We start from the raw sequence: 26,872 nt of genomic DNA on the forward strand, positions 1-26,872 counted from the left end.
TAAAACATTGGTGGTGACTCCTAAGAACCTATTTTTCAAAGCCATTAATTAAGGATTAGTCTGGTGTCCAAACATTCCTTAATTGATGAGATTTTCGAAAGGATGTTTAAACCATAGGTCACAAGATCGAAAATTTTCGGGTTGCGACAAATCCAAAGTCGAAAAAGTGTATTTTCATAGGTTATGCTAAAGGTGTGAAGGAGTTCAAGTTTTGGGATACAACTAAAAAAATGATGATTAGTAGAGATGTAGTCTTTGATGAGCAGTTCATGTTAAAGTAGGTAGCTAAAACTAATGTGCTAGTTCTTGTGATAGATGGAGCCACCCCAACTCTAAGGTGGTTCATATGGGCATTGAGCAATTGCTAGTTATTTTTGGGATGGCAGAAAATTGATGTCCAAGACCTAAACATACACCAGTATCTAAACTTGATAGCTGGTGAACGATAGCGGTACACTCTTGTCAACGATAGGGAACGTCATACAATTAAGCCATCTAGTATGGGTTGGAAGATATGGTTTCTTTTGTACTTCTCACCAGCTTAAGAGATCCATTTAACTTTCAAAAGGCTATAAAATGTCAAGAGATGGATAGATTCATGGCTTTCATGATGGAAAAGATGGAGTCTTTGCATAAGAACCAAACATGGGAGCTAGTTGAACTTCTTGAGGGAAAATAAACCATTGAATGCAAATGGGTGTACAAGAAGAAGCTTGTAGTATCAGAAAAAAGGGGAAAAGTTTAAGGCTCTTCTTGTAGCAAAGGGGATTGACTAGACATACTTCTATCATGATAGTGTTAGCTTGGTATCCAACTATGATATGCATTTGGAGTAGATGGATGTGAAGACAACTTTTCTTCACAATAATTTACAGGAATAGATTTACATAGAGTAGCCAGAGGGGTTCAATGATAGTGAACAAGGTCGATTGGTTATAAATTGAAGCGGTATTTGCATAATTTAAAATAGTCTCCAAGATAATAGTATAAGTGGTTTTAGACTGGCTATAAAATGTCAAGGGAAAGATAGATGGATGGGTTCCATGATGGAGGAGATGGAGTCTTTACATAAGAACCAAAACATGAGAGCTAATTGAACTTCTTGAGGGAAAACAAACCATTGGATGCAAATGGGTGTACAAAAGGAAGCCTGTAGTATCAAAAGAAAAGGGAAAAAGTTTGAAGATATTCTTGTAACAAAGAGGTATTCACAATAAAAAGGGATTTACTATGATGAGATTTTCTCTCTAGTCGTGAGACATACTTCTATTAGGTCAGTATTAGCTTGGTAGATAGCTGTGATATGCATTTGGAGTAGATGGATGTGAAGACAACTTTTTTTCATGGTAAATTATAGGAGTAGATTTACATGGAATAGTTAAAGGGGTTCGATGAAACTAGACAAGGTCAATTGGTTTGTAAATTGAAATGGTCTCTATATAGTTTAAAATAGTCTCCAAGACAATGTTATAAGCGTTTTGATTAATATATGCTTCAAATTGGCTATAGGCATTATGAGTATGACTGTTATGTTTATGTGAAGAGCCTTGATGATGGTTCTTTTATTTTTCTACTACTTTATGTTGATTGCTACTAACCATTTTTGTCACATTAATGAGTTAAAAACCATGTTGAGCAAGGAGTTTGACATAAAGGACTTAGGTCTAGCCAAAAAGATTCTTAGGATGGATATTCACATGGAGAGGAGTTCCAAGAGACTATGGCTCTCACAACAAAGCTATGTTGAGAAGGTTCTGGATAAATTTGGCATGAGCAATACTAATTTAAGTAATACTCCATTAACATATCACTTCAAACTTCTATGGAACAGTGTCCAAAGACAGATGTAGAAGTGGAGTACATATCAAAGGTTCTCTATGCTAGTGCAATTGGTTGCTAGATGTATGTTATGGTTTGCACTAGACCAAATTTGGCACATGTTGTAACACCCTGATTTTCATAAAATTATATTGATAATATATCAGTATTTATTTTAATGTTTTAATGTATTTATTAGAAAGGTTTTTAATATTATTTAGCTATTTGATATGAACTTTATTTTGATATAAAAATTATGTTATTTTTATTAAAAGAGAGGAGTATATTTTATATTATTTATCTATTTTATATGGGCTTTATTTTATTTATGAGATATGATTTATAATGATTATTTTTATTAGTGATATATAGGTAATTTTTATGAAATGTATTTTATTAATAATATGTTTGTATTAATTTTAATATTTTCATGTGTTTATTAGAAAGATTTTTAATATTATTTAGTTAGTAGATACGAGTTATGTTATTTTTACTAAAAAGGAGAAATATATTTTATATTATTTATTTATTTTATGTGAGTTCTATTTTAATATAGAAATAATTTTTAATTAATATTGAATTATTTGCTATAAGACTATTTTTAAAAAAATATGTTTTTATCAAGAATTATGTTTATGTTATTTATTAAAAAGAAAATGTTTAATTATTTTATGAGAAGGGAAGGAGGGACGTAGTGGTCTTTTACTAAATAATAATAATATTATTATTATTATCATTATTTTTTTTAAGTAAAGATTTGTCGAGAGTTACTTTTGACGCTTCTTATTTCTCTCAACTCGGTCTCTCATTTCTTTTCTATGCGCTCTGAAGACTAAGAGAACCTAGAGGAGGAGATCACCGGGAAACCGCATATACTTCATCTTCTACTCATTCAGGTAAGGGGGAGTGAGAAACCTCACTCGAGTGTGTGGAAATAACTGTTAGGTAATAGGATTGGCCCTCAATCCCTTGCCTAATAGGAACAGACTCTTTATAAAAGTTTTCTGTTTTGCTTTCTGATTGATTTGTTGCATTCCTTGTGTGATTATGAGTGTGAATATGCGTCGAATTTCAAAAATAGATAAGTTTTGATATGGATTAAAGTGCTTTATGGATTCCTATGGGAAACCTTATGAGAAACGGACAAATTTTGAATGTTTTCTATTTTGGCTTCTAAGTTTTTTGTTGTATTCCTTGATGATTATTGAGTTTGAATGTATGTTTTGATATGAATTAGAGTGTTTTATGGGTTCCTACGAAAAATCTATGAGAAACAAGCAAATTTTGAATATTTTCTGTTTTGGCTTTTGAGTTTTTTGTTGTGTTCCTTGATGTTTGTTGAGTGTAAATATGTGCTTAATTTCAAAAATAGACAATTTTTTATATGAATTAAAGTGTTTTGTGGTTCCTATGGGAAATCATATACAGTGAAATTGGGGATATGATAGGCATTATATATAAAATTGATGATAGATTCGTGTTTTGGGTAACATTTGGAGTATTTTGACCTATTGAAATATTATATTAACTGGCTAATTGTAAAAAAAAATGTGTGAACTCATAAAGTTGGGTTATGACCTTTATGCTTCCTATGTTATGAATTGTGAATTAAATGTGTATGATGTTGGATAATTTTTTGGTATGGTTTATGTGTTATTCTAATGTATATGCCTATGAGAAATTCATTGTATAAGACTATGTGAGTATGATGAGACAATGTGAAAAGTGAATATGAGACACGAGACATAATGATATGTGACAATGAGACATGATGATATGTGAAAATGAGACATGATATATGAGAAATTATGATAAGTGAAATGATGAGTCAACAAAGTGTGAATGTGTGACATGCATCATGTGCATCTATGTGACGGGTACGATGAGAAGTACACCATTAGGGAAGGCCCTCCTTGTGTAACAGCTTGGGGGAGTCCTAGGGGATAGTACGGTTTGGATATCTCAATTTTTCCCGTTTGTGAGCATGAGACGTAACTTGCGTAGCTTCGCTATCCCGACCAAACCTTGACAGTACATCCTTCTAGTTGAGAGTGTATGGGTATCTCCCTACATGTACTCCTAGACTACCTTAGGTGTGTTGTTTCAGCAACACATCAATGATATGTGATATATGACTGGTGTCACATGCATGCATCTATGAGTCGAGTCCATAACATCATTGCATGATGAATGATTGTGTATGTGGTACTGTTGTATGTGTAACTTTAATTTGCACTTGATTAATGTGTAGTTATGTATGTGTTTGTTATGATTTATATATGTGTGTTGCCTAACCATTATTTCTACACCTTAACTTGAATGAGATGTTTCTCACTCCCATGTTTGCTCTATGTATGTCTTTTATTGTGTTGTAGGTGGCCATCAACATGAGGATGTTAGTGACAAAGTTTAGGCTTCAATTAGGTGTGCTCTGATAGGACATGTGACATCAGGGTGTAGTTAGGACTAGCCTAGAATGTTGTTTCCATTAAACTGTTTTGAAAACCTTAGTTTATTTTCTTTTTTAATTTCTACATTGGAGTTATGGTTTATGAGTTATGAATATGAATCTTCTACCTTATGATATTTGAGACACTTGTTTTATCCATGAAAGATGTTATCAACTATGAAAGATTTTATTTACTCAGAAAATTATAGTTTACATTTATTGTGTATTAATGTTGGGATAGAAGGTATCACACATGTTGTAAGTCAAGTCTATAAGTTCACATCCAAGCTAGGTAAGCGACATTGGGAAGCAGTGAAGTGGATCTTTAGGTACCTAAAAGGAACAATAAGGCATGGTATTATGTTTGACAGACAACAAAGTGATCCTTCAATTGTGGGATTTGTTGATTCAAATTATGCTGGTAGCTTGGATGACAGGAGGTCTATGATAGGATATGTTTTTACTCTTGTAGAAGGACCTATTTATTGAAAATCAACAGTTCAATCAATTGTGGCAATGTCAACAACTAAAGTAGAATACATGACAGTAGTAAAGGCTAGTAAAAAGGTCTTATGACTTACAAGGCTAGTAAAAGATCTAGGCATTAAGTAAGGTGGAGTTCAATTGCACTATGATAGCCAAAGTGTTATCTACTTAGCGAAGAACCAGTGTATCATCATTGAACTAAGCATATTGATGTGAGGTTCCACAAGAGTAGGAAGTTGATGACATTTGGTCAAATATTGCTTAAGAAGGTTCATACTTTTGAGAATGCAACTAATATGTTAATAAATCCAGTAACCACTAACAAGTTCAAACATTGTTTGGACTTGTTAAACATTTCTCATTGCTAAAAACAAAAGTAAACCCCAACCTAGGAGGCATATGAGAAAGTCTTGTTTCCAACTCCTAAAAGGCTTATATTCACCAAGGTGGAGATTGTTGTGCATGGTAGTACATAGCTCATATTCATAATGAGAAAGCAAATGTTGGAGAAGAGTGGTTTGGGATTTGACCTTCTATTTGTTGGGTTACAAACTAATTGGGTTGGAGTGCAAGGCTATGCTCTCATAGTTTAATATGCATTTTAAATAAATTCAAAGATAAGGACTGGAGTTTTATTTCAACCGTGTGTCGCTAGTCCAACTGCAAAACCAGTCATTTTTAGCAGTTCAAATCAAGTCAATTGCATAAATGATCTTAAACAAGGTACAGATTAGTTGTGTTATCGAATTTTAGTATGACCGATCAAGGTAGGATCAATTTTAAAACTATGGTCATAACAAATGACAGCTATGTGAGAAATGTGATGACTACAAAATTGACCAATTTTCACCGGATCAAATCGGATCGATTACATAAACAATCCAAAACAAGGCTTAGATCGGTTGTGTTACTAGGTCTCGATCTAACTTATTTAAGGATTGGCTGATTTTTAAAACTGGTCATAATAAATGATAGTTACATGAGAAATGTGATGGAATGAAGAAAAGTTAACACAAACAAATACTTTGATGTGGCAACGTGTAAGATTAGTTTTATAGTGACATAACAATATAATAGTTTGTAGCTTAGATTTTTATATTATATTGATTGATTGATTTATTGTGGTCATAGAAAATGACAATTACATGGAAATATGAGGGGGTGAGGAAAGTTTGACACATAAACAAATACACTGGTGTAATAATGTGTAAGATTAGTTTTATAGCGACCTGTCAATGTAACAATGCATATATAGCTCTGGTTTTATATTATAAATAGCTCATCTTTTTATATTATATTGATAGATTGATTGATTACATTCATAACAAACTACAATTACATGAAAAATTCAAGGGGTGAGGAAAGTTTGACATATAAGCAAATACGTTGATTTGGCAACATGTAAGATTAGTTTTATAACAATAGATCAACGTAATAACGTGTAACTTTGCTTTTAAATTATAAATATATTGATTGATTAAGGTCAATGTAATAACATGTAGCTTTGCTTTTATATTATAAATAGCTTAGCTTTTTATATTATAATGATTAATTGATTGATTGGTTGATTGTGATCATAATTATTGACAGTTACATGAGAAGTGTAGGGGGTTGGGGAAAGCTTAACACAAACAAATATGTTGATGGGACAATGTGTAAGATTAGTTTCTGTTAGAGCTACTCGGAAAATATACGAGTCGAAAGTTACATCATGAAGTTACTCGAAAGAAAGACAAGAAATTAGCACCTACTAGGAACATACTTCAAGCCTTATTTGTTATGCTTGGGATATGGTCGAATAGAAATCAGTCGAAAAAAGAGTGCTCGAAAAAATGGAAAGAGGTTACTAGAGGTTTGTAACAGTTAAAGTGCATCAGGGCGGTTATTAAAGGTCGAATTGAGAAAATGAAGACGTGGGACAAACGGTTACGAGAAGTTATAATTTGAGTCACGTAGTGAGCTTAGTGGGTAGCGGTTATGCACCAATTACGCACACGAACAGCATCAACCACCCTCAATCAGCTCTATAAATTTGGAAAGCGTAGTGATTTAGAGGGCCGGAAAAATCATACTTGAAACTCTGAAGCACTCACCGCTTACGCATATGGCTTTCGTGCAAGGAATTACTAGGTATGACCGTTTCTTGGCCGTATTTCTTTTCTCTTTTTAGGATTAGGATTAGTGTAGTTCTCTTTTCTTCTTTTTCTCTTTTCTTCTTTTAACCACGTAGTGAGTTTTAATATTGTAACTCTTGATAATTATTGCGAATATATCTATTGTTCATTCTGTTTATTTGAGGATTTACTTTCACGAACATTATTGCTTGTTAATCATAGATGAACATTTAGAAACAAGTAATTATTAAATCTTTCTGCTCTGTCTCTTATTCTTCAAATATTTAAAAGCATCAAACACTTAACTTGAAACGCCATTCGTGTTAGTTCGAATAAAAAGAATTCATAAACTAATTCCACCGTAAACAGTTTCATAGTAACGTTTCAATGTAATAATGTGACTCTACTTTTATATTATAAATAGATGTATCAATTAAAATAAAATTATTATAATATATGTCATAGAATTTGTTTGGATAAGTTTTCTTAGAACCACTTCTAGAAGAGAAAAAAAATGAAGAAAAATTGAAATAAATTTCTCTATAAGTTAAAACTAGTTTATGCATTAGTTAAAAATAAGATTTTAGATAAGCTAATAGCATAAAAATTTTACAACTTAGCTTATGCGTAATCTAATTTTAATTTATAGAAAAGTTTATCTCAATTTTTTCTTCTTATTTTTGTTCTTCTTATTTTTTTTATACTATAAGTGTTTCTAGAAAAATTTACTCAACATATTCATAAATACTCATTTATCCTATATGGAAAAATTCTTGTAATAAATATATCCTAAAAAGAATCATACCTATTTTTGTGATATTATAAATAGGAAATTAAGATATATTACGCTGAATTCATCATATAATATTGCAAAAAACACAATGGAATATGATAAATGAGATTGTAAGTAATTTTTTTTATCATATAACAATGTAAAAGACCCTTTCATTAAGGAATTTTCTATGTTAGAAATTTTTGTGTCTTCTGTGCATTTGTAGTTCTTGTTTTTGCTTTATTTTGCTTGTTTCTCGTTGATTCCTACAATTTAGAAGATTTTATTTTCACTACTTATTTCTTTGTTATTGTGTTGAGCTTTCTCCCATTATAGTCTCATCACAGCTCTTTGGTTAAAAGGTTTATACTACTTACTTGAATGATGAAGGCACATATAGATCCCAAGTCTAATGAAGAATGAAATTTTGGACATCAACAAGGGTGTGACTTTATGAAGCAATTTGTGGATGATAATGTTTATAATCTTGTTGCTAATGAGACACATGCAAGAACATTGTGGGATAAGCTTAAGTCTTTGTATACTTCCAAATCAAGGAATAATAAATTGTACTTATTGAATAACTTTTTGAAGTTGAAATAGAAGGAGAAACTCCTAATATAGATTACTTGAGTGAATTTCAAGGGTGTTTTGATCAATTACCTAGAGTGGGTATTAAATTTAATGCATATTTATTGAGATTGTTCCTATTATTAACTCTTTAATTCTTAGGAGGCATTTTTGGTTTCCATGATAAATGTTGCCCCCTAACAATGATGTTTGTTTGCAAATGTAAAATAGTGATGCTCTCAGTGAGGAGATGAGATGGAAGACACAAGATATTTCATCTAATTTATATGTTCTTGTTACTAAAAACAAAGAAAAGTCAGAAGAAAGGACATAAAGGTGTTAGAGACAAAAGTAAGAACAAATCTAAGTCTCAATACAAGAATGTGAAATGTCACTAGTGTCACAAAACAGGAGAAATACAAAAGAATTTTTTTATGTGAAAGAGGAGAATAAGGACAACGGTAAATAGAAAGAGAGGAATCTAATGACAATGATTGTGTGGCTATTGCTACTAGTGATGATCTTATTATTCTTTGTGACCTTGATTCAATTAATCTTGTATCCGATGAGAGCATGTGAATAATTAATAGTGATACTACATTACATATTACATCTAGGAAAGAGTTCTCTACATCTTACATTATAAGTGATTTTAGAGTTTTGAAAATAAGTAATGATGTGTCCAAGGTGATTGATTTTGATTATGCTTATTTGCATATCAACGTGGGAATATAGTTGTTACTTAGAGGAGTCAAACATGCTCCATATGTCTATTTTAATTTAATTTTTGTGTATGTACTTGATGATGATAATTGTGATAACCATTTTGGTTATGGAAAGTGAAAGCTGATCAAAGCTAACTTGATTATGGCTAGAGGGGGAAAAAACTTCTAAGCTTTACAGGATGAAAGCTTTGGTTGTTAAATACCGTGTAAATGCCATGTATGTGATGGCCTCTTTGTGCCACGTAAGGCTTAGTCATATCACTTAAAAGGGTTTGAACTATTTAGCTAAAAAAGATGTTTCCCCAGTTCATATAAGAAGACATAGCATTACCATTTTGATTTGAATGTAAGCAAGCAAGGAAGAGTATAGTTTAGAGAGCAGCTCTAGAGTGTGCTTTATTCTCTATTTTGAATGAACTGAAGGGCATATTTGTTATTTTTCCACCCTTCCCATACTCAATAATTCATAGAATCAATCCTATTCAGAATCCCCCATACTCAATAATTCATAGAATCAATCCTATTTAGAATCCCCCATACTCCATAATTCATAGAATCAATCCTATATATCCAGAATCCTTAATTACAAGTTCGTAGCATATGTAGCCACTCCTTACATTATCCATGTGATCAAGAATCGAGGTCATTTAAATAGTTTATGAGCTCGTCCTTGATGTAATATCAATATTTTAAAAAAAAATTAACATGGAAATAAAAATCTAATCTAGAAATGAAGAGACATTGTAGAAAATATGCAGGGAAAAAAATCCTGTACAATCAGTCGATTAATACCCTTTACAAATCACATTACAAAACAAGTGTATAATAATCTTAAAATCTAAATATTTATACGAAAATCAATAACCAGCTGTACAAAACTTGGTCACTGCAACTGCTGCCATGTAACCCCTTAATTCTCATCAACACAAGCTTCAAAAGAAAAACACAGTTAAGATGACATTCCTTCAAATTACTCGGGGCCCTCAGAAAGCAAAGGAAAAGGAAAATGGAAAATTAACCATGCTGATTATGAAAAATAAAAAACTAAATTATACTTTTGGTCTCATTATTTTTAAGATTCAATTTAATCTCACTATTTTTAAATAGTTCAATTTGGTCCTTTTATTTTTTTTAAATGTTTAATGCGATCTTTCCATCCAAATTGAAATTCGATGGAAGGACAACATTAAGTATCGTTTAAAAATTAAATGACTAAATTAAATCATTTAAAATGTTCAATTGAATCCTACTATTTTTAAAATGTTCAATTTAATCATCTAATTTTCAAAAAATTATGTTTGATGGTGTCCTTTCACCTAATTTTATTAACGTCATTAACGTTAATTTGGATAAAATGGCAACATTGAACATTTTTTGAAAATTAAAGGACCAAATTGAAATAAGTAGAGAAATTAAAAATATAATTAAACCAAAATAAAATTATTGATAATGAAGTAGGAAAGCTAAAATGTACATATTGAAATTAAAAGCAAAGGCCAGTGTTCTCTTTTTATATATAAGAAATAAAAAATACATTCATTATCTTTCTCTAGCAAAGAGGAAGAATACGCACATATGTATATAGTCCAAGATCAATTGTGTAGAAGCCTTTTATATAAAATTGAATTAGTAATAAATATACAATTCCTTACTCACAGCAAAATAATTCTGAGATGATCAGATCTTCCAGAAAAGTTAGAGCATCATGCAAAGGAGTACTTAGTATAGAATTTCCCATCCACAAAAGAACAAAAATAAAATATTTCAATTTTGAAATCTACTAAACCAAATAGGCAAATACTGATATTAAATTCAACCCTAAACAATATAAATCATCATAAAGCCATGAAAGTAAATTTTTCTTAGATCTAAACCAAGAAAAGAAGAAAGAAAGTGAGAGGGCCAAACAGAATAATATGCTGATATTTATTATTAATCTTGGATAGTGGCGTTGTGCAGCCTTACCCAAAACATGCCATAGCAATATAGTGGATCACCATGAAAGATTAGGGTTTCTGAAACCTCAGGACTTATTCACTTGAAATTTAGGACACATACATCATTAAGACCGACATAACTAAACCAAACAGAGGATGTGGCAAAGTGAAACTCCAAAATAGAGGTTGCAGCTTCTTAAACAAAGGCTGAACCATTCAAAAAACAAAGACTGAAATACAAAAAAAAAGTTGCATGCAAAACAGATCACAAAGCTGTGGTGCCAGAGTCAAGAAGCTGGCTGGTGCGAAAATAAAACCTATGCAGTATTAATTCAGACTCCACAGATCATAAGCATTTTCAATTGAACTAAAACAAGAGTGTGGGAGAGAAAACAGGGACAGAAGGGGACACAAGTCAATCAAAGGGTGTGAGAAATGTCTCTTTGACCCTCACTGAAGAAGCTTATCAATGGTTTCTTTCTCCAAAGTATATGCATATTTCAAGATTACATAAGTTTCAATAGTTCTCCCAACAAAATATCACAAAGGTCATTTGACTTTTATGGCCAGAAAAAGTTCTAAAGCACAGAAACATTGTTTAACTATTAAGTTCTCAAATTTAAACGCCACGTTGATGTTATCCCTTCCTACAACCCAATTTAGGCAATCCAAGAATTAATCCTTTTTCTCTTTCTTATCTAACTTCCAGCTCAATCATAAAAGGATGAACCAACAAGAAAACACAAAATTAAAATCATAAGAACTTCTTCCTTGTGTAATCAACACTGACCAATTTCCTTATAGCTAGAACAATTATACATTGTTGATTCCAACACCAAATAACCCAAATAAATATCCCCAACACAAATCACACCCAATTGAGAAAATTTTACAAAAAACAACACCTTTATCTCTGTCTCTTGTATAAATTCCTGCCCAACTGAACACACATAAGCCAATGCCAAAAACCAAAACAAACTTCATTAAGTAATTAAAATGAAGAAACATGAAGGCAGTTCTTTAGATGTTTTAGGAACAGTTTTTAAATCAGAATTTAAATTGTGTCAAAGGTCAAAATAGCTTACCATGCTATAACTTCAATTCTAATAAAAGAATAACATGACAAATCACTTAAGAAATTACATCTAAGTCTCATCATAATTTTTTAAGGACAAATCTTAGATACAATACAGTAGGTGGTGTTGGTGGTGTTCTCCATGGTTCTAAATTGCAAACCCCACCACCTATTGCAACCGCAATATTGTCCTTGTGGAGCTACTAGCAACCGCAACACTCTTCTATTCCATTTCTTTTTTGCAAAATAAACAAAGGTTCAAACTTCAATCTTCTACTCTAATAGATGGGATCACGTGAAATGTTGGGGGAGGGAGGCAATTAATGGTTGTTGGTTGAAGTGCAGGGAGGTTGCTTGATGCATTCTAGGCAAGGCGAAAAGAAGTGTGGAGTGAAAATTTGTGAAAGAAAGGTTAGATTGATTTTTATTGTTATAGAATTATTTTTTATATTTGGTATAATAATTTTACGCCACAATGATCACCATCCGCATCACACCGTGAACAATAATCACAACCGCAATTTAGAACTATGTTGTCTAATCAGAATTAGAGTTTTATCTACATTTATGCATATTATCGAAGTAAAACTTCCGATTCTAATCAGAATTCATCACCAACCGTTAATATGGTATTGCATCTAAGTTGTATCAAAATCTAAATTCACCGATTCCATTTCAGCCATAACAACAGCACTAGACTTACAAAACGTCAAACCATCATCTTTCAACACCTACCAACCTTGACAAAAATTCCCTCCAAAAGAACACTTTTCACAAGCAACCCATAAACCCAATTGAACCCAAAACCAATTCCCTCATATCAATCAAACATCCAAACAAACAAAAGAGCGAAAATTTAAACCAAGAACCATAAGGGGCTAAAGAGTTACCACCACAGCAAAAGCAACAGTAGCAGCAAGAGAGAAGCAACAACAGCTCATGGAAGAGTGAAGCGACCGACCCAGTTTCACAATTGAGGAGGTTGGGTGCGGCGCCGCTGTTCTGATCCTGGTTTTCGTTTTCCAGAAGCTTCTGCTCCGTCGAGGATTTTTGGTCCTTTTGCATCTGCATTCTCTGGTAGTTCCATTCGAGCCTTTTGAGGTACGAAAGCTTGAAGGAATCTCTGAGATTCTTTGTTGGCCAGAGATGCATGTCTCGATTACGTTGCTACTTGCTTTGGTAGAGTAAATTAACGGAAAATGGGGTTTGGGTTATGAGAATTGGTATGTATATGATCGACTTGTTTGGAGTGAAGGTTGAGTTCAGGATCGAAGAGTACAATAGTGTCTAAGAGATAACACAGAAAATGACGTGAATACCCCAAAAAAAATATCTTTTATTGATTTATGTTTTAGATATTTGTTTTTATTTTTTAAGACTAAATTTTATTTTTATCCAATATTATTTTTAAAATTTATTTTAATATTTTATTCATGAAAATATTTGTTTTAATATTTTATATGTTATATTTAAAATTAATTTGATCCTTTTATAAAAAAAAAGTGATTATTTTTAATTTTATGACACGTTTTTGAATTAATTTTTAATTTATTCAAGATCTAAAACTTATAATGATATATTTATTTATTTAAAAATTATAAAATTTAATTATCATTTAAATTCAACAAAATGGATAAATATAATAAAAATTATGTGTAAAATATATCAAATAAATAGCTAAAATATAATATAAAATTTAAATTTTTTTATTTTTTTGATTTCTTTTTGGACATATGTTTATGAGATTTTTATTATATTTATAACTCTTCTTTTTTTTAACTTTAATTGTGTTCAATAGTTTTTATATAAGTTGAGAAAATTTCAAGTTTTGAATTAGTTAAAAGAAAAATTCAAAATAGTGTCTCAAAATTGTAAATAATCATTGTTGGCTTAAATATGTTTTTAATTTCTCAAATTTAGAATAAATTTATTTTTGATCTCTCAAATTTAAACTTTATATTTTTAGTCCCTGTAATTCTTTAAAATATTATTTTAATATTATTTTGTAAAATTATAGGGACAAAAAAGATTAGTTTTAAATTTGAAGAACTAAGTACATATTTAAGCCATCATTATTTCTGTAACGTAATAAGTATTTCAGAAGGCGATGGGTGATTTAGTAGCCTAGAACGGGTCGTTCTCAAACTGGAACAGACCGTTCCAAACTACTAAATTGGCCTATAAATCTTAGACTGGAACGGGCCGTTCCAAACATGGTTATTGTGAGTTACATTCAGCTCCAGAACAGGTCGTTCTGGTTTGGGAATGGGCAGTTCTAGACGTGCCAGAATGGGTCGTTCTGGTTTCAGAACGGGTGATTCTGCATGTGAATTTTACACATGATGAAGGAGCCTAGAACGGGCCGTTCTGGCTACTCCTGACCTCTATAAATAGGCATTGAGGAGGGGGAGAAAAGGAAAAACTTAGAGAGAGGTTTTAGGGAGAAGTTTTATAGAGAAGGACTCTAGGCCAGGAAGCTTGCTTTTGGAAGATTGAGGTTCCCGGGTTGAGCTTCGGAAGGAAATTTCGCTTCTTCTCAGCTCTTGGCAATGTTGAGCCAATCTTCAGGTTAAGGAAGCTTCATGTATTATTTTCCTTGAAAATGGTTAAGTTGTTGGGTGCGGATTGAGTTAAAGAGTTGGGTTTTGTTGTTTGAAAGAAAAGAGATGATTGATTTAAATCAATGGTTGCATGTAGTTGTTCTTGTGTTTTAGAAGTTGTTTATAACGTGGTTAAGTTGCTAAGTTTCCTGATGAAGATGAGTTGAGTAGTTATTGGCTTAAGTTGTTCATATGTTGTGTGTTGATAATATGTGAGATGATGTTAAAGTTGTTATACGTTGTGTATTTGGTGAAACTAAGTTGTTTTTATGTTGTTTATTGTTGAATTATTAATAAGTTGAGATTTATAAGTTGAAGTAGTTTATTGTTGTAAAAGTTGTTTAAAGTTGTATAAGTTGCCTATTGCTGTAAAGTTGTATAAGTTGTCTATTGTTGTAAAGTTGTATAAGTTTCCTATTATTGTAAAGTTGTATAAGTTGCCTATTGTTGTAAAGTTGTATAAGTTGCCTATTGTTGTAAAGTTGTAAAAGTTGCTTATTGTTGTAAAGTTGTAAAAGTTGCCTATTGTTGTAAAGTTGTAAAGCTGTCTATTGTTGTAAAGTTGAAAAGTTGGGGACAAATGGTGAAGATATATGTCCTATGTTGAGATACATAGTACTAGAAGATAAATTGAAAGTTGTTTTAAAGTTTAATCCCTTAGTACTGTGTGGGCGACATGGAAGTAATCAATCCATGTCATGATTGAATGACCAATTTGAGTAAGGTATCTAGGTAGAGATATAGTCTTTGACTAGGTACTGGAAGGTGCGTGGTACTGGAGGATAATGGGTGTGCTAACTCCATATGTGGATTGGTGATGCTGGCCAAGGTCGTGGTAGGCTCATACCCAAACCTTTCTGTCCTAACAGTAGTACTGGACCACCGAGTCTAAGTGGCACACCTGAGCAATCACCTATTTTTGTCTATACCTGGTTCTCTTCGGAGTTCCTAACAATGTCCTATACCCGATCTGGTTGAGATAGGTCAAACGCTAGATTCGGTAGGGTTTATGCCACCTAGACTGCTCAACCTCAGTTGTTAGAGATCTCCTAGTTGTATATGTGTGACGACGTATTAGTTGATGTTGCATGGGTTGTTGCATTCAAGTTGTATACAATGTTGTATGAATGAGTTGATAGTTGAGCTATTGTGATAAATACTATGTGATTGTGTTGTGATGAGTTGTTGATCACTAGGACTAGAGGAGAAGTTTTCAAAGCTGTTCATCTCATTGTGCAGATTGAGATAGTTGTGGTGCTCTGAAAGCCCAACTTGTTTAAAAACCCTCGTTGGAAAGTTGTCCCTTGGAGTGGATGATGTGTTATTCTCCTCTAGGACTTAGTTGGTCCCGTGTGTGGGCAAGGTCGAGGCACACGTGTATGAAGCGAACACGGTATAGGGGTCAGGCCGAGCTATACCGATTACAAGCGGTCAATTTGAATAAAGTGGGATGTGTTGAAAAAGTTGTTGCTAGTAGATGATATTCTATATCTATTGTTGTAGATGTTGTGTTGCTTTAAGTTGCAAGTTGAAAGTAGAACTTTATTACTGTTTATTATATGTTGATGCTATTTTTTTATGATTATTGTTGTGAGCTTATCCTAGCTTGTTTTTCCTATGTGGTTGGGACTGGGATGACCATACCTTGGTATGTGAGCAGATCAGGATTAGGTGTTCTGTTGGACTGGATGAGCTTCTTTTTTGTTGGGACTCGGGAGGAGGGTTGACGTTGTATTTAGTTGACTGGTAGCTTTCGACTACCTAGTTTTTGTGTAGGGTATTATTCCCTACTTTCAGTTATATATATTATGGGACTTTTTAGTTATGTATTCTAAATATATATAATTGTTTAGTAGTGAGATTTTATTTTACACTTGTATCTGAACACTATAGATAGTATGAGACCTAGCGGTTCGTTACAGTTTCAAAAGAATTATATCGACCCAATATTTTTTAGATAAAAGACCAAATAAATATTTTAAAAGATAAAAGATCAAAATGAATCTTAAAAAATAATAAAAAAAAATGAAGTAATTTAACCTTTTTTTTATTGAAAGGGATTTATGTTTTATATTTTTTATAAAATTGTAATTTTTGTGATGTTTAATTTTAATCCATACGAAAAAAATGGCTTTTATCTTATTTTATTTCATATGAAAAATGTCATTTTTAGTTCTCGAGATTTTCTTATTTATTTATTTTTACTATATTAATTTTAGTTAGTTTTAATGCTACCATGATTAATAAAATGATAAATATTAGTTAAAATAACAAATAATATTTTAAATTAACATAATTAGATTATTTTTAGGTGCATAATTTAATTAAGTAATAGATTTATTATTTATGTCATTATATAAATGAGGAGGGGTTCGTATATTCTAGGATCAAGTTTACCTATATTTACTCTATTTAATAACTCATATTATATATCAAATTTCAACGATCCAACTGTTGAATTTAAAGTTCTTAATGCATAAATCAAGTCTACAATTTTAAAAAAAAATTGAAAACTATTTGATATTTCATTTCATTAATTCAAATTAATGGATAATTATGAAATTATTTTATATATTGATTTGAATTAATGAAATAAAGTATTAAATGGTTTTCAATTTTTTTTAAAAATTTGAAAACTTGATCTATATATGCATTAAAAACTTTAAATTTAATGGTTGGATCGTTAAAATTTAATATAGAATATGAGTTATTAAACAGAATAAATTTATATAGAGTTATTCCTAGAATAAAAAAATCCTTCCTCTATATAAATATAAAAAGAAGATACTAACATTTTTTGTCTTCACGATATGTTAAACAATTACACTCCTTAATTATTAAGAATGAAAAAACAAAAGTATCCATGTAGGTATTTGTTAAGTGGATACATGCTTATTAATTTAATATTCACGGGTATCCGCAAACATTTTATTTTAAAAAATAAATAATTTTTCAAAAATATTTTAAGAATAATTTTTATTTATTCTAATAATTTCTTTAAAAGTAATAGTTTAAAAATCAAAACTTAAACTATTCAAATATTATACATAAATTTATGAATCAAGATTCTTTAATTTAAAAATTAAATTAAATTTCTAAAATGCTTTATTTTTATAATTTTTTTTTAAAAATTAAGATATAATTATGTAGTTAAATATTAGTGGGTACCTGTGGGTACAGATACTAAGAGACCCCTACTCGCCCTATTAACATACGGGTATAGAAAATACTTGTACTTGTTACTCGTGGGTATCCATTTATATTTTCTACCCATAGCAAATTTTATTCATGGATATCCATCGATACAGATTTTTAAAATCCCTAAAGGTGGGTACATCTATGATTGGCCCACGAAGCCCACGGCCTACGCAGTTAACGAGTATGTTTTTTGAAATTCATATAACTATAGGAAAAATTGAGTTCAACCCGTGAAACCCATCACATGCTTAACCTACAAACCCTACAAGTTGACCCATTAAAGAGAATTATGTTATAAAAGGAAGAAAAAGTAAAGAGAAGAAACAAGACAGTATGAGATGGAGAAAAGAATCTAACTGGTGTATTATCTTTGGGAGAGGAGTAACCTATTTATAAGTACATGTGATAACTGAACAATTACACAACAAAGAGAATAATACATAACAGAAATATAAATGGTAATGATTGATAATGAATATTGGCATCCACTAATTAAGCCACTAATTATTATTCATAACACTCCCCCTTGGATGTCCAATATTTAGAATGTGCCTCGTTAAAACCTTACTAGGAAAAATCCTGTGGGATAAAAACCTAGTGAAGGAAAAAAGTACATCATTCATAAATATTTATTTTCTCCCCCTCATGCATACAATCTTTATGATGATAGAGTCCAATCTTGTGTATCAATTGTTCAAAAACTTTTCTTGGAAGTGACTTTGTAAAGAGATCTGTTAGGTTGTCACTTGAGCGGACTTGTTGAACATTTATATCACCATTCTTTTGAAGATCATGAGTAAAAAAGAATTTTGGTAGAATACACTTTGTTGTATCTCCCTTTATGTATCCATTTGTATCCATCTTTCAATTGTGCAATACATGTAGCATTATCTTCATATATAACTGTCGATGTCATTTTGCCAGAAGATAAACCACAAGTTCCCCGTATGTATTGAATCACAGATCTTAGCCAAACACATTCACGACTTGCCTCATGTAATGCTAAAATTTCAGCATGATTAGATGAAGTGGCTGATATGGTTTGTTTTACAGATCGCCATGAAATGGCTGTACCACCATTTGTAAACAAATATCCTGTTTGTGATTTACCATTGTGAGGATCTGACAAATAACCTGCATCTGTATAACCATTTAGTTCTGGTTTAGGAACATTTGAATATAATAACCCCATATCCATTGTACTTCTAAGATAACGAAGGATTTGTTTAACTCCATTCCAATGTCTTCGTGTAGGTGAAGAACTATATTTTGCTAACAAATTAATAGCAAATGCTATATCAGGTTGTGTATAATTAGCAAGGTACATTAGTGCTCCTATAACACTAAGATATGGTACTTTGGGACCAAGTATTTCTTCATCCTTTTCTTGGGGTCTAAATGGATCTTTGTTAACATCTAAAGATCTTACAACCATGGGAGTGCACAATGGATGTGATTTGTCCATATAAAACCTTTTAAGCACCTTAGTTATATAAGCTTCTTGATGAACAAGAATTCCATTTTCTAAGTATTTCAACTTGCAGTCCTAGACAAAACTTTGTCCTTCCTAGATCCTTCATTTCAAATTCTTTTTTTAAGCAATCTATTGCTTTTGAAAGCTCTTCAGGAGTTCCAATAATGTTTATGTCATCTACATAAACTACAATTATGACAAATCCATTTTCAGATCTTTTTATAAATATACACGGATAAATTGGATCATTTTTATATCCTTCTTATAACAAGTATTCACTTAGTCGATTATACCACATACGACCTGATTGCTTTAGCCCATATAGGGACTTATTCAATTTGATCGAATAATCTTCTTTAGAAATTGCATCGTCAGGAAAAGTAAATCCTTCTGGGAGTTTCATATAAATGTCAGCATCAAGAAAGCCATATAAATATGTTGTAACTACATCCATTAGATGTAAATTAAGTTTTTCATGTACAACCAAACTAATTAAATATTGAAAAGTGTTTGCATCCACTACAGGTGAATATGTCTCTTCAAAATCAATACCGGGTCTTTGTGAAAAACCTTGAGCAACTAGTCTTGCTTTGTATCTCACAATTTCACCATTTTCATTTCGTTTTTGCACAAAAAGCCATTTGTATCCAATTGGTTTTACACCTTTTGGTGTACGTAGTACTGGTCCAAAAACTTTTCGTTTAGCAAGCGAGTCTAATTCTGCCTCAATTGCATCTTTCCATTTTGGCCAATCATTTCTTTGTCGACAATCATTGATGGACTTTGTTTCTTGATCCTCAATATCATTTATTTCTTTTAACGTTATATTATATGCGAACACGTCATCAATATTGACATTGTTTCGATTCCATCGTATTCCATTCATGACATAATTTATTGAGATCTCTTCATTTTCAATAATTTCAGGTACCTGAGTTTCTTCTGGAACTGGAATATGAGTTATGTCAGAGGAATCTTTTTGAGTTTTTACATCCTCAATTTGGTCATTTTTCTCTTTAGCTCCCTTTTTTATTCGAGGATTCTTATCCTTGGAACCAATTGGTCTACCACGCTTCAGGCGTATTTGTGACTCGTTTGTAGTATTAAATTGTCCAACAGGGACTTCGACTCTTATTGGAGCATTAGCCGCTGGTACATATGACTTAGTCACCCTTTTTGGATCTGTGAATACATTTGGTAATTGGTTGGCTAGATTTTGCAAATGAATTATCTTTTGAATTTCTAGTTCACATTGTTTTGTACGAGGATCAAGATGAGATAGTGATAATTCATTCCAACTAATATCTTTTTCCAACTGTTTTTGTTCTCCCCCTAATGTTGGGAAAATCAACTCATTAAAATGGCAATCGGCAAACCTAGCTGTAAATAAATCGCCTGTTAATGGTTCAAGATATTTTATTATAGATGGGGATTGATACCCAACATATATTCTCAACCTTCGTTAAGGACCCATTTTGGTTCTTTGAGGAAGGGCAATTCGAACATATACAGCACACCCAAAGATTCTCAAATGAGAAATATTGGGTTGCTCACCAAAAACCAATTGTAAAGGAGAGAATTTATGATAACTTGTTAGTCTGATGCGAATTAATATTACAGCATGTAAGATTGCATGCTCCCAAGTTGACATTGGAGGTTTTGATCTCATGAGTAATGGTCTTGCAATTAGTTTTAAACGTTTGATAAATGATTCTGCAAGTCCATTTTGTGTATGAACATGTGCTACCGGATTTTCAATATCAATTCCAATGGATGTACAATACTCATTAAAAGCATGAGATGTGAATTCACCAGCAACATCCAAACGAATTTTCTTAATTGGATAATCAGGAAAATGAGCTCTTAATCTAATTAGTTGAGCTAATAATCTCGCAAATGCTTGGTTGCGAGTTGATAATAAACAAACATATGACCATCTTGTTGATGCATCAATTAAAACCATAAAATATCTAAATGGTCCACATGGGGGGTGTATTGGTCCACAAATATCACCTTGTATTCGTTCTAAAAATAAGATAGATCATGCCCAATTTTTGCTGATGATGGTCTAATTATTAACTTTCCTTGGGAACAAGCAGTACATGAAAAAATATTTGATTGAAGAATCTCCCAACTCTTCAATAAATGTCCGCATGAATTTTTAATTATTTTTCGCATCATGATAGTCCCAGGGTGACCCAATCGATCATGCCAAACCTCAAATTTATTTTGATTTGTAAACTTCTGGTTTACAATAATATTTGTTTCAACTATATTAACATACGTGCAATACAGTCCATAAGAGAAAGCAGGTAATTTTTCCAATACTTCCTTTTTATTCAAGTGTATTTTCGTGATATAAAGATATTTTACATTCCCTTCATTGTTTGTTTCAATATGAAACTCATTTAAACGAATATCCTTGAAACTTAATAAGTTTCTGTAAGACTTAAAAGAATATAATGCATTTTTAATATGCAACTTTGTTCCTCCCGGTAACAATATGTTAGATCTTCCGGAGCCTTCAATTATATTTGTAGTACCAGATATGGTACTGTACTATCCGCACTGCGTAGCCGAGCTCCGAGCTCGGCACCACAACGCAAGCCGACCTCGAACGCGCACCGCGTGGCATCAGCTCGGCATTTAAGTGAATCATAACTGATTCCCGAGGATCTCGCCCCAGACGAGGTCCGTTATCTAATCATATTACATCTTATCTCAAGCCCAAGGCTCAAAGCAACCCTAAGTCACACCAAGGTACGTGCATTACATATACGAGACACATACTCATACAAACCCTAACTTTAGCATCGGAGTCTCTTTTGCAGGTACCACCCCCATCTCGGAGCACCAGCGTACCAGTTAAGGAGGCTCACCGATCTTACCTAGCGGATTAGCTCTACAACAGATTTTTGATAAGAACATTTGGCGCCCACCGTGGGGCCGATCAAGATAGCTCTTATCGGCCACGCCTATGGTTTTCACCAGAAGCCATAGTAGACGCACGACAGACGACGCAAACCACTCAACTACCATGGATAACGAAGCAGCGTTGAGGAGACTGATCGATCATGTCGAACAGATGCGGCAGCAACACGCCGTCGACCTACAAAACATGCATGCCAAGCACAACACTGACCTAGCGGCAATGTGTGCCACTAACGAAGCCGACCTAGCAGCGCTACGCGCCGAGAACGAGCGAATCCGCGCTCAACTCCGTCGACACCACTCCGATCATCCTCCTCATACGAGCAACCACAATGAGGAAGAGGAGCACTCATTCTCTCAACCTCGGACGGCAACCAAGACACCAACTCAACGACCTGCAATGCATCGGTCTCACGCACCGACGCACAAGTCATCCCATGAAATCAGCAAGGCCCCCACTCATGCCGCGGGGGATCAGGCAACCTTCCGCCGCCACCCTTTTGTGGATGGCATTATGGAGACACCACTCCCTCACGGGTGGAAGCCTCTCCACCTCGACCGCTACCATGGCACGACGGACCCGGATGAACACATCGACCTGTACACAACACAGGTAAATCTCTACACCAACAATGATGCTATTTTGTGTAGGGTGTTTTCGACCTCACTCAAGGGGGCCGCGCTCAAATGGTACACCCCCGAGTCCATCGACAGTTTCGGCACCCTAGTCAGGAGATTCACCGCGCAATATGCGACGAGCCGACCTCATCATGTCACTTCAGCCGCCTTGGCCAGTCTCAGGCAAAACGACGACGAACCACTCCGGGCATTCATGGAACGGTTCGCTGCCACCTCGATCAAGATCAGAAACCTAAATCCCGAGGTCGCCCTACATGCCATGCTCATGGCACTCAAACCCAGGAACAAAATGCTGGCGGCGCAGTGCAGGCCGAGGTAAGCCAGGAGACAGGGTCAGCCCCCTTACGGGGAGTGATTAACACAATTGCAGGTGGTTTCGTTGGGGGATGCGCCAGCAGCTCGGCCCGAAAAAGGCACCTGCAGAATGTCAACTGCATCCACTCTACCACCTCGGCCTCGCACCAAAGCTCACCGCCGATCTCCTTCTCTGACGAGGACTACGCAGGTGTCAGCCCTAACCAAGATGATCCCATGGTTATCATGGTGGAGGTTGCCAACTGGGAGGTACAAAAGACACTCATTGACCAAGGAAGTTCGGCCGACGTCCTGTACTGGCCAACGTTCCTTAGGCTAGACGTCCCCCATTCTATCATCCAGCCGCACACGGAGCCCTTAGTCGGCTTCTCAGGAGAGCGAGTTCACACTCGCGAGTACATAGACCTACTGACAACCTTCGGGGTACCCCCGGATACAAGGAGAATCATGGTTCGATACCTTCTCGTGGAGGCCAACACCTCCTATAACATCATCATCGGGAGGCCAACCTTGAATCAGCTCGGAGCGGTGGTGTCCACCCCACACCTCACCATGAAGTTCCCAGGGAATGACGGCAAGATCATCTCCGTCAAGGCAAATCAGAAGACAGCTCGGTAGTGTTACGCCGAGAGTCTGAAGATCTCCTCATCCGGAGCAAGGGGGGTCCCCCCACCATAGCTCATTAGGTTCTATTTCTCCTTTCTGTATGAACAAAATTGTGCACTCTTTTCCCGCCTCAGTCCTTGACTGAGAGGGTTTTTAACGAGGCACACAAAAATGATCAATAAAATTACTCATTTTGCTGAATCCATTTTCTTCTTTATTGTTTTTATAAAAAACAAAATCGAACCAATCTCTTTCACCCTTACTAAGGTCGAGTACGAACCTTAATACTCGAAACCGAGGTCGAGTCTGAACCCCGTTAAAATTATGAGGTCGAATACGAACCTCAACACTCCAAACCGAGGTCGAGTCCGAACCCCGTTAAAATTATGGGGTCGAATACGAACCTCAACACTCCAAACCGAGGTCGAGTCCGAACCCCGTTAAAATTATGAGGTCGAATACGAGGTCGAGTCCGAACCACGTTAAAAAAAATGAGGTCGAGTACGAACCTCAACACTCTCATCCGAGGTCGAGTCCGAACCTCGTTAAAATTATAAGGTCGAGTACGAACCTTAACACTCTTATCCGAGGTCGAGTTCGGACCTTGGTGAAATGCACAAATTCGCTTTACTCCAAAACGAGGTCGAGTACGAACCTCGGCAAAATTCGTTTTACTCCAAAACGAGATCGAGTACGAACCTCGGAAAAATTCGTTTTACTCCAAAACGAGGTCGAGTACGAACGTTGGCAAAATTCGTTTTACTCCAAAACGAGGTCGAGTACGAACCTCGAAAAAATTCGTTTTACTCCAAATCGAGGTCGAGTACGAACCTCGGCAAAATTCATTTTACTCCAAATCGAGGTCGAGTACGAACCTCGGCAAAATTCAATTTACGCCAAACCTGGACAAAACTCGTTTTACTCCAGATTGAGGACGAATACGAACCTCGACGCGCTCATTCGAAGTCGAATCCGAACCTCGATGAAATTCATTTTACACAAAAACTGAGGTCGAGTACAAACCCCAATACAATTCATTTTACGCAAACCCGAGGTCAAGTCCGAACCTTAGGACGACCGTTTGAGGTTGAATTCGAACCCTTAATACAGCCTATCCTACTCTAAAAACAAGATTGAGCCCGATAAGGCAGAAAAACAATCAAAGACAGGACAAAAAAATAATCAAAGCAAGGAAAATCAAATCTCGAAGAGCAATATACATACAAAACACTTGCGCAGTTTAACGCTTGAGTTCAAAGGAATATACTAAACAAGGAAATAGAAAAGGGAAAAATAAACTAAGCTATTACAAAGGTGGCCTAGGCTGAGGAAAACCTTCTCCACATGCATGGAGGAAAAGTCGAACCCGGGAGCAAGGAGCCGTGCCTGACGAGCAGCCTTTTGGAAGTCCCGAGGATCTCGTCCTAGACGAGGTCCGTTATCTAATCATATTACATCTTATCTTAGGCCCAAGGCCCAAAGCAACCCTAAGTCACACCAAGGTACGTGCATTACATATACGAGACACATACTCATACAAACTCTAACTTTAGCATCGGAGTCTCTTTTGCAGGTACCACCCTCATCTCGGAGCACCAGCGTACCAGTGAAGGAGGCTCACTGATCTTACCTGGCAGATCAGCTCTACAGCAGATTTCCGGTAAGAACAGGTATTAACATTGATTTCTTGCATCACTAAATTTGAGAAGAATTTATTATTCTTGAGAATCGTGTGAGTCGTTGCACTATCAGCGAGACACATATCTTCATTATTGATGCTATTGTCAATATCCATTCTTCATAAAATTAAAAAAAAATGTAAATAAGCAATATGATAAAAGACAACAAGAAAATAATTTCTGGAAAAAAAAATCTAACAATAATTTGTATATTAAAAAAAATTCATAATCCAATAACATCAAAACATAAGAAATACCCAAAATCTAATAAATAAAATATGAAGAAAAAAAATTATTTCTAAACACTCCCATCACCAATAAGGTGATCAATTTTTCCATTTGGATCAGCAAAGAAATCAGCAACATCTAAGTGAGTAACATCCATACGACCATAATCTGAATCACCATCTTCATAAGTAAAATGTGTCTCTATCTTTTTCTTCTTATTAATTGATTCTTGGTAAAATTCAACAAGATGCTTTGGTGTACGACAATTACGTGACCAATGACCCTTGGCACCACAACGATAACATTTGTTTTCCTCGTGTTTGTTACCATGTCCATCCATTTCCTTCTTATTTTTCCCATTATTTTTCCACTTCTGGTGTGAAAAATTGTTTTTTTACCTCATAACCATGACCACGATCGCCTTTACTACCACGACCACGACCATGACCACGGCCACGAACACGATTATTTCCACGGCCGTGACCATAGCCACGACCACTAGTTTCTTTATCATGTGTTGCAACATTCACTTCTGGGAATGGAGCAGAGCCAGTTGGTCGAGCCTCATGATTTTTTAATAAAAGTTCATTATTTTGCTCAGCCACAAGGAGGCAGGAAATTAATTCAACATATTTCTTAAACCTCTTTTCTCGATATTGCTGCTGCAGGAGCACATTAGATGCATGAAAAGTGGAGAACGTTTTTTCTAACATATCTTCATCAGTAATTCTTTTTTCTCCACACAATTTCAATTTAGAAGTAATTCTAAATATTGCAGAATTATATTCACTTACAGATTTAAAATCTTATAACCTTAAATGCATCCAATCATAACGAGCTTTTGGGAGAATCACAATTTTTTGGTGGTCATATCTTTCTTTTAAATTGTTCCAAAGAACAAGTGAGTCTTTTATGGTAAGATATTCAGCTTTTAACCCTTCGTGAAGGTGATGACGAAGAAAAATCATAGTTTTTGCCTTAACTTGGTTAGATGCTTCGTTTCCTTCTTTAATAGAGTCTCCAAGACCCATTGCATCTAAATGTATTTCAGCATCTAATATCCAAGATAAATAATTCTTTCCCGTAATGTCAAGAGCAACAAATTCGAGTTTTGCAATATTTGACATGTTCAATACTATCATAAAAGAGAGACAAAATTAGGAAATAATAATAATAATAATAATAAAGGTATCATAAATAGTCATAAAATTATAAATTAATAGTGCTTTAATTATGGAAATCAAATTGTCTCTAAT

General features: G+C 34.0%; 1 protein-coding gene, 1 long non-coding RNA gene and 1 pseudogene across 2 annotated transcripts; all 3 read right to left on the minus strand.

The window, feature by feature from the left end:
* Positions 1-9,481: 9,481 nt before the first annotated feature.
* LOC109802884 (uncharacterized) lies at positions 9,482-13,454 on the minus strand. The gene is made up of 2 exons (XR_002240121.3): positions 12,837-13,454; positions 9,482-9,864 (listed from the first exon to the last, which is right to left on the minus strand). It is a non-coding gene; the product is annotated as an uncharacterized LOC109802884 (long non-coding RNA).
* A 5,080-nt stretch (positions 13,455-18,534) lies between these two features.
* Positions 18,535-19,179, minus strand: LOC145954196 (secreted RxLR effector protein 161 pseudogene; annotated as a pseudogene).
* A 6,796-nt stretch (positions 19,180-25,975) lies between these two features.
* LOC145954197 (uncharacterized) lies at positions 25,976-26,743 on the minus strand. The gene is made up of 2 exons (XM_083067995.1): positions 26,430-26,743; positions 25,976-26,381 (listed from the first exon to the last, which is right to left on the minus strand). The coding sequence occupies exons 1-2, from the start codon at positions 26,741-26,743 to the stop codon at positions 25,976-25,978; spliced, it is 720 nt and encodes a 239-aa protein (XP_082924121.1).
* Between the last annotated feature and the right edge of the window lie 129 nt (positions 26,744-26,872).

The sequence above is a fragment of the Cajanus cajan genome, chromosome 1 (assembly GCF_000230855.2).
Source record: "Cajanus cajan strain Asha chromosome 1, NIPB_CcT2T_4, whole genome shotgun sequence".
Lineage (NCBI taxonomy): Eukaryota > Viridiplantae > Streptophyta > Magnoliopsida > Fabales > Fabaceae > Cajanus > Cajanus cajan.